The sequence below is a fragment of the Stegodyphus dumicola genome, chromosome 5, assembly GCF_044657685.1.
Source record: "Stegodyphus dumicola isolate Sdum_Otavi_A_Nest chromosome 5, ASM4465768v1".
In the NCBI taxonomy this organism is placed as follows: domain Eukaryota; kingdom Metazoa; phylum Arthropoda; class Arachnida; order Araneae; family Eresidae; genus Stegodyphus; species Stegodyphus dumicola.
In genome coordinates, this window is record NC_140772.1 from 120242193 (window position 1) to 120256247 (window position 14055).

Below are 14055 nucleotides of genomic sequence, written 5' to 3' on the forward strand. Positions count from 1 at the left end.
CCTTTTCTCGAATATAAGTTGAAGATTTAGTGATATGTCATTTAGTGTGCGTGACAAATAACTTAAAATTATGTCCTTAAATTTCTAAATCACAAATGTATCCTTTAACACAAATTATCTTTCTTATAATTTTCTCTAATCTAAAACAGCAGGATACATGGACAGATGGTTTTCAAAAATGAAATAAGGCGTAGCGCCATCTATCGATGAAAGCTGAAAGAGCCGTAATTTCGGAGACACGGATTTCTGTAGGCAACGATTTTGCATCGATTGGACTTTCTAGAAAGGAACGGAAGTGTTAAATGAGCACATTAAGGGAGGTTTGAATTAAAAGCATGCCAATAGTAAGAGCGTGTTTACTGCGATCAAGCAAAAGTATCGCTGCAATTCTTTTTCCACAAATAAAGAAAAATAACAATGCTAAGATGCTTAATTAATCTGAAAATAATTTTAAAAGTTCTATTTCCGTTCTTTTCTAGAAAGTGTCATTAAATAATGTTTGGGTAATACGATTGCAAAAAATATCGCAACCGAAGATTTGTGAAAAATAATTTAAAACGAACTGTTAAGGAATTACTTAACGAAATCATAGCTGTTAATACATGATTAATTCTTCAAAGGAAAATTCAGTAATAAACAGCTATTTCAAATCATTTTAATAAAAAATACATTAATTGCACTTTAAACAAAAATTTAAAAATATATTTAAAATAAGCTTTTTAATTATGTTGAATTTAATAATGTGTTTTGCAAATTGAAAGCATTTAAGAAGGAAAGGTATCAAGTTTTATGCTTCTATCAGAGTAAAACCACAAGACTTGCAATTTTCTTAGTTTAGACATTTTTCGTCTACTTTTCCTTTGCTAAAAAATCATAATAAGTGATAATTTTTGTAAAGACGTGGCAGACTCTTTGCTGATACAACATTCAGTGATTGCATAAAATCCTAATAACTTCAAATATAATATTTCCATCTGTGTCCTGTGCTCTTTACAGGTTAAGAAGAATGAAGTTCAATCTCATAAAAATAATTTTCATACAAATAAATTAATTAATTTTAAATAAATCAAATATTAATATAATTATATTAATATACATAACGAATAATTAAAAACATAAAATCGTTTCAATGATTGATTTCCAGTTATTTAGAATGAAAGTTAAACTTTTTAAAACAAACACAATGTAGTTTGAGTAAAACTATAAATTTGAGAAGTGAATAATGAATTAAAATCCCAAAGAACACTCTCATGAAAGGACACATAGCTTTATTTTCAAACGTTTTAAATATATCCATTTCTAACGTCCAAAAAACATTTGAATATCAGTTTCTTAGTTTTATATTAAGAAACTAAAAATACATATTTTTTTTCTTTTTATAATATTGCAAACTCTACCATACCATGTTAAAACCAATTCAATGTTGTTCGAAATTCGTTAATTTCTATTTAACAAAACGTCTTGGTTTAGAATATGGTAAGATGGTTTTAGAATCACCAGAGTAATTCCGAAGCTTACTGCTCTATTCGGCTTCAAATTCTGCTCTGCCGAGTCTTGGATAAGGTATTATAATATTTTTGTCATGTTTATTTTCGACTGTAGAATTAGTATCCGAACGTCCTAATCTAGGATAAGGTACGATGTATGTTTGATTATTTCTTTTCTCTGATCTTCCCACTCTTGGATAAGGCATAAAACCGTATTTTTCAGTGGTGGTTTCAGAGAGCATAAGTTCATCACTGAACAATAATGCATTCTCCTCTGAAGATGTTAATTCATTCATTTCGTTTTCAGACACTTCATTTGTTGATGCAATATTGTAGTCTGCGTTTGCACGTCCCATTCGAGGTTGAGGAATGATTGTTTCTCTGTCTTCAGATCTTCCCAGTCTGGGATAAGGAGCAACATAGCTGGAAGCATGATTGGAACGTCCGTACCGGAGTTGGGGTATTAAAGTGTCGTTAGAAAGTACCATTGTGTTATTATTTGGAGGCAACATATTCCTAACATTTTCAGATCTCCCTAGTCTCGGATATGGTGTAATGTACTTGTTACTACTCTGACTTGCGCGCCCTGCCCTTGGATATGACAACATTATATTGGGATTTTCCGATCGCCCTGGTCTTGGATACGGCAGCATTATATCAGGTGTTTCTGATCTCCCTGGCCGTGGATATGGAAGCATTACATGAGAATTTTTTGATCGCCCTATTCTTGGATATGGCGGCATTAAATCAGAATGTTTTGTTCGCCCAGGTCTTGGATACGGCAGCATTATATTAGATTCTCCTGATCTCCCTGGTCTTGGGTATGGCAGCATTATTTCAGAACTTTCTGATCGTCCTGGTCTTGGATATGGCAGCATTATGTCAGATGTTTCAGATCGCCCTGGTCTTGGATATGGTATCATTATGCCTGAATTTCCTGATCGACCTAGTCGTGGAAGAGGCACGATATACTCACCCTTATCACTTTGATATGAATGATCTTGTGAATTTGGAGACCTACCTAATCTTGGATAGGGTAATACGTACTGTTGTTCTTCTTCAGAATTTGAACGTCCCAGTCGCGGGTAAGGAATGATGTCTCCATATGATTTCTTCCCTAATCTGGGGTAAGGTAACATAAACGCTGCATCCGATTGTCGTCCGAATCTTGGATGGGGTAGAATATATTGCTGTAGGATACCAGAACTTGACCGACCAGGTCGTGGATAAGGAATGATGTCATCATAGGATTTCTTTCCTAACCTGACATAAGGTAGCATAAAATTTGCATCTGAAGCTCTTCCCAATCTTGGGTAAGGTACAAGTGTGTCTGATCTTCCGAGTCTAGGATAAGGAACTATATAAATACCTTTTAATAGCTCTCTATTAGGTTTTTCCATATCTTCTGTTGTTTTAAGTATTTCCTCTTTTATCATGGTTTCCTTCTCATTCCCCTGTAAATCTTCATTTGATTCATTTTCTAAATTCCTTCCTTCAAAAGTGGCTTCAGTAGGCTCTTGCCTCTTACCTGGTCTCGGGTATGGAATAATAAATATTCCTGCACTTTCTTCGGTGTCATTGTTTTCATTCTTTTCTTTCGATTGTATTTTTAAAAGGGATTGATCATGTAGATGCTCTTCATCTAGCAACTGCTTAATCATTTCGGTATCTCTTAAAATGCCCAGTTGTTTTGCGTTATCTGAACGACCTAATCGAGCAAATGGGACCATATATCCCTGTCGCTTCTGATCTGAATTATTTTCTAGATGTACTTCACTTACGACTTCGAGATTTTTATTAGAGCGTCCAGGTCTAGGATAAGGTAGAAGTATGTTCGCGTTTTTCGCATGCGATATTTCATCCCTGTGTGAAGGACTCTTTATCGATCGTCCAGGTCTAGGGTAAGGTAAAATAAAGTCCTGTGATTTTTCAGATTCTGATTGTCGATTTTTAGTAGGATATTTGTCAATTACCAAATCTACAGAACGACCATATCTGATTTGAGGAAGTAATAAATCTGTGCTTTGACGCTTCAGATCTGCTATGGAACGCTTTTCAATCTGTTTCATTTTTATATTCTTTTTGTCTAAAGCTCGCCCTAACCTTGGATGCGGAATAATAGTTTTCTTAATTATTGTTCTTTTTTCGATCGATTTATTTAAATCAGTTTTAAAAGATTGTGATGGTGTAGAAAATAAATCTAATATTTTGACTTCGCTATTAAATCCATTGTCGTCATCAGTGGTATCTGTTGGATCACTTTCATCCCCCCAAATGTCATCAACGTTTTCCTTTTCAGTATTCAACTCTGATTTAGAATTATAAATATATTTATTGCCTCTTCCATATCGTGCTTGTGGAATGATAGTTCCAGACTTCTTAACTTTTAAATCTCTGTCTGAATCAAATTCATCATAAATATCATCTGACCTACCAAAGCTCATGTAGGGAATAAAGGAAGTTTGTCCTTGAATACTTCTTCTTCCGTACCGTAACGTAGGTATTATTGTGTTGTTTCTTTTGTTTCTAAGATCTAATGTAAAATCAAAGTCAGTAGCTTCAATGTTCCTTATAGGCTCAGAAAACATTGAACGGCCTGGTCTCATATATGGAATGATATAATTGCCCTGAGCTTTAGAAGCGATCTTTTTAACTCCTTCCGGCACACGTCCTAGATCTTTGTCGGAAGAATAGACATCAGAAATCTCAAGATCAGGCAATGCTCTTTTCGATCGCCAGCCATTCTGAAGCGGAGGATTCGAAATTGAGCTTGTTTCAGGTGTTGGAACAGTGCTGGTATTCTCATGCTGCAGAAGATTTTCATCCGGAGCAGATTTATCAGCTGATTTGAAACCAGATGCAGCTGAAATATAAAATGATTAACTAAAGTTACAAATTCATTATTGAAGTAAAACTTTATCACAAGTAAAACATATGTATAAATGAAATTCTAAGAACGAAATCATCAACGAAGATAACTGATTTCATATGCGACATTTTGTTTCAAAATATTTGTTTCTGTAGAATATGTAATATTAAAATCATGAAAAATACATGCTTCTTTTTCTAACCTTCTACAGAATTCTGTCAAAGAAATATATGCATTTTCGCTTTAATTATCCCCTAACTGTTAATTCGGGTTTTTATCATTTGTTTTACTTCACATTGTGTATAATGTGAAAATATTCTGCTGAATTCTAAATACTAATTATAGGAATTCTCGTAGTTAAAAGGGCGTTTGTTATAACTATTACTATTTTTCAAGTTAAACAATTTGAAAATAGTGCAGGCCCGTTGTGTTATTAGTATAGTGCTGTATACTAGAAAGGTTAAAAATACAGCTAACGTTTGCTTGAAATAATTAAGTCAAATTAGCTGACGTACAGAAACTCAGCGCAGGTATAAATTATTTTACTAATGCAACTAAAATCTTCAAAATACGTATATAACACTAAGAAATATATATTAAGATGATGTAACTACTGCTAGAATATCCTGCAGTCAATTGCAGGAATTTACGACTGTTTTGGAACAGAAAATTTAATTAATTTAATATATTTCAAAATATACAAGTTTTCAGTTAACGGATTTATTTTGAATAAAAAATAAGATGTTTAGCAAAACGCAGTTAAATTTTCCAAATTTACTGTCCCTACAGAAACGTTTTCTACGAAAACATTTAACATAAATTTATTTATCATTATAACTAATATAAACATTTTTGTTAACAGCCGAAAGTTTTCTAGATTACAAAAGCATATTGTATATATGGAACTTTTGGACGTACTACCTTTTATTTCATTCTTCTTTAAATGAATCTGCGCATCATAGAATTTCCTATTTATCTTTCCAGAGAGAGAAAATATACGTATATATTTCGGTATATAAACATGTTATACTTTTTCTTACCAAACATGTACGCATATTTTCAGACTTATGCTATCTGCATTAATATACCCTATAATTCTGACTATTTTCATGTTTAAAAATATTAGTGTATTCATCTTAGCTTTACTTTTACAGATTAACTTTAATTTCTATGAATGTATATTTTGATATGTTGTGAACGTCACTGCAATAACTAATACTTCATCTGTTGCCTTCATAAACTTATGTCAAGATTCCTTATGCAAATGCATTCAAACATGTTTCGCTTTATAAGAAATTACTATCAATTTGTATGTATCATATCCAAGCTGAAAGTTTTATGTTTGACTTTAAATGAGAAGTTCTTATCAAATTATCACCCCACTTCTTTATTAATGTTACCGTATAGATCATATACACTGACTACCAATAAGTATTTGGACACCGGTGATAGAAAGGAAAAACTAACTTTATTCAAAATCATCAATAGTTGGTAGAGCCTCCACGAGAGGTAATTACAGCGTGGACCCTCCGGGGCATACTTTCCACAAGTCTTTGTATGACAGCTAGTGGTATTTTCTTCCACTCGGTTTGGAGAAGACATAGAAGTTCCTTCACTGATTTTGCACGGGTAGTGCACCCCTGAATTCGGCGATGAAACTCGTCCCAGAGGTTCTTGATAGGGTTCAGGTCTGGACTCTGGCCAGGCAAGTCCATTCGATGAACTCCATTGGCACAATAACAAGCCTTGCTTAACGTCTAAACATGACAACTGGCATTGTCGTCCTGAAAGTAACAGGGTTCCAACCCGTAAAACTGCCACAACGTACGAAGCACATTGTCATCCAAAATAGTGCAGTAGGCATCGGCGTTGAGCTTACCATGAATAGGGACCAAGGGTCCAAGCCCATACCAGGAGAAACACCCCCAGACCATAATTCCACCTCCGCCGAACTTCACTGTAGGCACAATGCATTCTGGCAGGAGACGTTCTCCAGGTAGACGCCAGACCCAGACCCTGCCATCCGAAACGGTAAAGGGTGAACCGCGATTCGTCACTCCAAAGAACCTGTTTCCACTGATCTACGGTCCAATTTCGAAGTGCTTTGCACCACATTAACCGAGCAGCGAGGTTGGACTTTGTCATCAAAGGCTTATGGGCAGCAGCACGAACATGAAAACCAAGCAGATGTGCTTCCTTACGGATGGTATTCATTGAAACAATACTCCCGGATGCCTGTTGAAACTCCTCGCGGATGAGCGCAGTTCTTCCGAATTTCTTTGGACAGCACTCGTCGGTCTCTATCTCCCAGTTTCGTTGGTCTGCCGACTCGGGACACATTCCGACAATCACCGCTCACCTTCCACTTCTTAATCACATAGGCACTGTCGATTTTGGGTACTTGAGATCGCTAGATATGTCCCTTAAGGATATGTCTTTTAAGGTCACATTTGTGATACCAGATAATTATACCTTTCTCGAAATCAGAGAGCTCCGAACTGCGAGGCATTTTGCATGCGACTAAATCCGATGCTGTTTCCTACACGATATATACCGGCGGAGTCCTTGACGTACCTTAGGACCGCAGATATCGTCATTTGCATAGGTGTCCAAATACTTATTGGTAGTCAGTGTATTTACAATGTACACTCTCCACAAAAAAGGGGGACAGTTATATCTCCCGTTCTGCTGGGCCGATTGACGAAATTTGATTTGCGTTTTCATGTCTCGAAAGCTCGACTTGGGATATATATTAGATTTATTTATAGCATCATTTTATTGACACAAAATCGGACTTTTTCTAGTATGACACATCGACATTTCTATACATTTCGATTCTACTAATCAAATTACGCCCTAATATTAAGTTTCATAAAATTTAGTGAAAAACTTACCAAAACATCAAAAATTTATCTATGTGAACTTTTTCCAGTTTTCATTAGGATAAATTTTTAATTTTCCTGGATTTTAATTTAATTTAATTTTTAATTTAATTCATGTGGTAAAGTTCTTATTTTGTAGTAACCTATTTTCCTTTCCGTTTTTTTCATTGTGCGCGAGCGAGAAAAAAGGTGCATCGCTCATTCTTTCGAATAACTTTAACAAAATGTGTAAACCACATTTGGCTTTATTGTTGCCTATAACAAATATGCCAAATTTCAAAATACGCCAATGAATAAATTCACTTATATCTTTGAAAATTTTGAATAAAAACTCTAATTTTTTGCAGTTATGCCTAGAAATGCATCTACTTTAAGGCCATTAACACTTGAGGATTATTGCTCAAAAATGTTTTCGAAATTAAGATACAATAACACGCCGAACAAATTTTCTATTCAAACGTTTGGCTTCTAAATTAATGTTTTCGATTGTTTTTATAAAAATTACTAAAAATACAAATTCAAAAACAAATTAGAAAGCAGTTACGAATTTTGAATCTAATTTGGATGAATCTAACGGCATATAACCTAAATTTCGAAATGCGTAACGACTCCAGTAAGTTTAATAAAAAAAAAGGATATGAATAAATAAACTGCTGTGCAAAACTTAAGCAACAATCTAAAAATTTAGCAGATAGCCATGAAATTGCAGAAAAGGAGGTCTGGAGATCAGTACAATAAACACGTAAGTCAGTAGAAACGTCATGCGTATGCAAATATCAGGAGCCAAACGTCAGAGGCGACGTGAGCGTACACAAAACGCGTGATGTCAGCGCGCTCAGCTCAACAGTAGAATAAAAGGAAGTACGGAGACGCAATTCAACATATTCGCTGCAAGTGCCAATGAGTCAGTTCGTGAAATATGGCTAGAAGAAATCACCTGGACGACTTCACACGTGGAAGAATGATCGGAAAGCTGGAGAAGGGGCGTACTGTCACCAGTAAAGATGCAGAGTTCGGAATCAACAAAACTGTGTTTTTGCGCGCTTGGAAAGCGTTCTAAACCACAGGTACAGCTGTTATAAAGGTTGGTGGTGGCCGCCCGAGGACGACAACTGCAGGGGATGACCGATATATCGTCCTGCAGGCGAAAAGATAGCAACCGCAGTCAGCAAGCGCCATTGCTCAGCAACTCTGTACAGCAACGGGGCGACAAGTGTCGCGGTTTATTGTGGCCAGACACCTTCACAAAGGGGGCCTATTCGCCCGCCGTCCTTAACGCTGCCTCCCGTTGAAAGTTGGCCACCGACGCCACCGTTTACAGTGGTGCAGAGAGTACAAAAACTGGAAAACTGATCAATGGAGTCGTGTCCTCTTTACGGATGAGAGTCGGTTCAGTACCAGAAGCGATTATCAAATCGTTTCGATTTGGAGAGAGGTCGGGACTCGATTTTATCCTAGTAACATCAAGGAAAGACACCGTAACGGTGGTCCTGGAGTTCTTGTCTGGGGAGGCATTGTGCTGAACGGGCGAACTGAGCTCCGCGTTTTCGACAGATGGTCTGTAACCGGGAATCGCTATTGTGAGGAGGTACTCCTTCTCCATGTTCGTCTGTTCCGAGGTGCCCTTGGCCCAGACTTAATTTTTATGGATGACAATGCACGGCCACATCGGACTCTTGCTGTTGAGGAGCTACTGGGAAGTGAAGATATCACTCGAATGGATTGGCCAGCGTACTTCCCAGATTTAAATCCCATCGAACATGTGTGGGAAGCTTTGGGGAGATACATTGCAGCACGCTTACATCCTCCGTAGAACACCCAACAACTCAAACAGATGCTGATTGAGGAATAGACACTCCTACCGTAAGAAATGTTGCACCTGCTGATTCTGAGTATGCGGAGACGGTGCAAAGCAACCATTGCAGTGAGGAGAGGGCATATCCCATATTAAGGAACATCTGCTTGTTGTTCTTCCTCTTGGATAGACAATCATGAGTCACGATACTATGCGTTCAATAAAGCTTGTTTTTGTTTGATTCCATACCGTATGCATTGTATTCCTTTTTCAGCTCCGATGCTTTCGTCATCCTTTACGTATATAATACTCTCCTTCATTTCTGCATTTGATGTGTCTCTCAGTTGATTTCTCGTGGAGTTATGGCCAAAAATCCTGCCGCTGCTTAAGTTTTGCACACCAGTGTATATACCGAAAACTGTTAATACTTGAGGAGCTAAAATGTTTAGAACTAATTTTTGAAAAACTACTCTAGCGATTTTTACAAAAACTTGACATTTTGCTATAATTTGAATCGTTGACTAGAAATATGGGAAAAAATAGATATATCACTTCAGAAAAAGTCTGATTTAGTCTCAGAATACCTCCCTTTTTTGTGTGTACATTATGTTAATATATTGACCATACGATTTTATACTTAGTAATAACTATAGTCCGGCACTCTGAAATTGTCTTTATACCTGGTATCCGAATATGCAATCCAATCTCATTGCTTAATCTTATTACAGAATTTTCAGGCAATTAAAAATATTAAGTTGAAATGAATTTCCTTTCAAAACGTCAGTTTTATATTAACTACATAGTTCTTTTCGCACTTCTTTCCTGATATTCTCATTTACTTTCAACTATGTTCAGAAAATTTAAATTATTTGAGTATTCAAGAATAATTATAATGCATGGAATTAAGAAATTTTGTAGCAAAACTAGACAGAAGACAATATGTAGCCTTTCTCTGAAAATCTCGCTATCCCGGTTCTTTTTACTATGCGCTGATATGCTGCTGTCTGACCAGTTTCGAAAGAAGTTTATTTAACGCCTGGCAATTAGTGAATCAAATTTTAATTTCTACTTTTAGAAGAACTGGTATTGAGAATCTTAATGCATGTTATCACCTTTCACTTTTTGTTTTAGCCCTGCCATTTCTCGCAAAATTTTAAAATTAAAAATTGTTAAAATTATCCATCTTCCTGACATTAAAAAGACAATTTTTATTAAAAGAATACAAAATTTATTCAATAAGGTGTTTAAAATTTGAGCATCTTATACCTATTGAAAATAAAGTTCAGAAAATAATTAAATTGACAATGTTCAGATTACATTTTTCAGTGTAAAAACTTGAATAATAAACTTGAATATGAGAAAGGCTTTAAAAGAACAATCCTCTTTTGGCAGTCACCAACGTATATATTTGTTAAAGCATACTCATCATTAAATTTATGGAAAATCCCATGAAAATCTTAATACATGGCATATATGTGTGATGTAATGTGATAGAAATAGCCACAGTGATTTGAAAAAGAAAAATTAGGCCTTCCAGGTCTCGGGGAAAAGATTTAATGCCATCAGAATTGCTTCATGCAATATAAAGCTTGACAAAATAAATATTTTAACCAAATTGTCACAGTCTCCTTTCTCGTCTTTTGTAACGAGTACTTTAATTAAAGGTAGATGGTTCGTATCTGCATTTATTCTATTTTTAGATAGTAAATGAAGTAATAAATGTTAGATACAGATATAATGCTGATGTATTAACTAATGACTTTAATACAACTAATGAAATAACTGGTGTCACAAGACTGTAATTCATGACCATGATTATTAAATAACTGACCTTAGATCTAAGGATATATTTTATAATAAAACTAATAAATGGTTAATAACTGACTATGTAATAAATTAAATAGTCCTTAAAATGATTTTACAGTCAAATCTAATATTCAAAAGAAGCTCGTCTCAAATAAATTTACACCTAAACGTATGAAAAGTTTTTCTTTTTAACTTAATGATGCATAATTATTATTTCATTATGTAGGTAATTTGCTAACAGTTGAGGTCATATAAATGGTTTTAATTTACGCTTCCAGATACCTGAAACCTACAGTGTTCTGAATGTTTTCTTAAAATGTTCTACTTATTTTGAGCAACTTTGTAAACTGAAATATACGCAAAGTATCTATATTAAAGGAAATTATCCTGTAATTGCTTTATTTATTTTTACTGAATATGAATTTCTATATCAATATTATAGCATTCCATTACCTATTATTTACAGCTATTAAAATACAATATAAAGAGCATAAGAATCATTCGTTTTTGTAAACTATCAATTATATCAGTAAAAATCCTATTTTAGAATCAAAAATTCTCAACTGCCATTTAAACAGATCATATACTATGGGATTATCTAAATCATTTCCGTTTTCAACACTTTAATCTCATTCTGAAATTCATTTCAGTTTAAATCACTTTCAAAAAATAAAAATGCCTCTTGTATGAAAATGTATTACTCATAAGAAAGTAGAATTTTATGATATACAGTTATGTTTTTATTGTTATTGCACTTAATAAAACTAAGTTAAGGTACTTAAGGAAGTTTTGTGTTTATGAACTATAATCAATAAGAGTTATTATTTTTTAAGTATGTAAGCATGTTATTTTTAAAAGCAGTTTTGAAATCTTCTCACAGAAAATAAACTTGACGACAAAATGAATTCACCTTTTAGTGATGATGTTCATTTAAAATAAAAACAAAATCCTAGCCTACTATTTATGTAATTTATGTATAAAGATTTGTCTTATTTCATTATTAATCTTGATTCCTTTACCTTTATTATTCCAGTTTTTAATCAAGCGAATATTGTTAAAAGCTTAATTTTAGAATTAATGATAGATAATAGAAAGATAATCTTATGAACATTAACTGCAAAACTAACTTTAGCGTACGTAAATAAGAACATTATGAAAAGTTATTACATCACAAAATTCGCAGATATTATATTTTAGAAAAGCGAATTCTAATAACTATTAAGGCTTATTTTTAAATATCTTTTTACACCTAAATATTCAGTTAGCACCTCGTTATCAATATCCTGGTCATCTTAAAATGCTTAAGTTTTATGATAAAAGATGCATCTAAATTCTGTTTTAGGATTTGGTTGATACGAATTAATTAATTAGAAAATAGAAAAAAAAAGTTTCAAATTAAAATTAGAGAGAAGTTCATTTATAGTTGTATGGCATTATGCGATTTTCATACGATTCCTTTGTAATGTAATTTAATCATGGTTAAATTTAAGATATAGATCAGAAAAAAAGTTAAATTACTTTTCATTAAATATGGCAAGAGGAACTTTCATTCTCTAAAACACAAGATCATTAGTAGGGGGAAAACAGAAAATGGACAATATTTATTAAAATGTTTCAATGAAATTAAAATAATTGCCATTTTTACTGGACCTTCAGTTGATTCTAAGTCGAAAGAGTCTGCACCTTAAATCAGACATTGAGAAAATGTTAATTTTATGCATTAACTAAATAGAAAATAATATCTGCCCTTTCCAATTATTTGTCCAATATTTGTCATATAGTTTTATATGTTTGGTAACATATAAAACTAAATTCTATTGAACATTTTTAAATGAATTGTCTATTTTCTTATCACATAGGCTAAACAACTAATTTTAGAAAAATAAATGCATTTGACTTACCTGTGAGACCAGCAAGAAGCAGTAGACAGGTAAGGGTCTTCAGAAAAGTCTCTCTTCTCCAGCCTTCACCAGTAAGATGGTGACGCAACCTCACCATCTCGTCCAAACTCAGTAATCGCAGCTTGCTTCTTTGTTTTCGCTATTAGAGCAAAGTTAACTAACTGTACTCGAACTCAGGCGATGGACTGAAGTTGGCTGATGATAGCACCACCTTTTATACCAACCCCGTACGACACCAAGATGAACTGCGGAAAATAGCTTGAAGACATATCTTCTTGTATGTCGGACACGTAAGGGTTGTTTATCAAGCTATAAGTCTTGGGGGTAAGAATTTTAGCCTTTGACTAATAGTTATTAATATGGTACAGTGGGCGCTGCGGATGTTTGGATTACATCTTGTACTTTCTGAAATGGTGAAGTATTACCTCAGCTAGTGATTGTTCATGATAAAGCCAATACATGTCAATTATGGTGCTATAAATAGAGAGTAACGGATTTTGTCTTACTTCCTTCGGCAAATGAATCGTTTAGTGAAGCTGAATGAGGTAACTTAGGGTAAGGATTATCTGACAATCACTTTTCTATAGTAAAACATGTTCCTAAAAATACAATCGATGTCACAAAATGTGCTATCAAACAATTAAATGATACTACCCAAGACCTACTTTCAAAATATATAAAGTTTCTTCTACTCCTAAAGAAGATTTTGCCAGAGAATTTTTCAGTTTAGCGAATAACAGAACTAGGATGCAATTCACCTGGTAAGTTTAGGCTAAGAAAAATGATTTTTTTAGAAAAATTTCTACAAAATTAAATTCTAAAATGATTTTAAGTATAATTCTTTAAAACCTGTTTTTTCTTTTAAATAATATTTTTATTATCAAGAAGGAATAAAATTTAGTCTTTTCGAAAACGAAAAGAAAATATATAAAAGTCTTTTAAGTTTAAAAATAAGTATATTCCGAAAGCAAACGTTCTGCGTGAAGTTTTAATCGTAATTTAACAAATATCAAAATTTGATGCTACACAAATCATCTCAGGTTGTTTAAGGTATATTTGAATCTACTAATTAATTATATCTGTTGACAATGTTTAGTTATATTATGTTTAGTCTGATTTGGGGTAAAAATACCTATGTTAGAGCAATACTATATATATATCTTAAGTGGCGATTCTTCTTACATGCAATAAACTAACAAGGCATACCAAACATTTATAAAAAAATATTTACAGTACATTCCAAATTAATGTTTCATTTTTGTGAAGATTACCACTTGTTATTCAAAATGGCGAAATACAAAGCTTAGCATACCTA

The 14055-nt window shown here is 33.7% G+C and overlaps 2 protein-coding genes across 2 annotated transcripts in view; both read right to left on the minus strand.

The window, feature by feature from the left end:
- LOC118190582 (sodium-dependent proline transporter-like) overlaps window positions 1-14055 on the minus strand; it is a 258842-nt gene that overhangs the window by 198611 nt on the left and 46176 nt on the right. The window lies entirely within an intron of this gene.
- On the minus strand, window positions 654-12931 carry LOC118190571 (uncharacterized). Its single transcript, XM_035361314.2, has 2 exons — window positions 12741-12931; window positions 654-4350 (listed from the first exon to the last, which is right to left on the minus strand). Exons 1-2 carry the CDS (start codon window positions 12835-12837, stop codon window positions 1523-1525), a joined length of 2925 nt encoding a protein of 974 aa, XP_035217205.1. The 5' UTR covers window positions 12838-12931; the 3' UTR covers window positions 654-1522.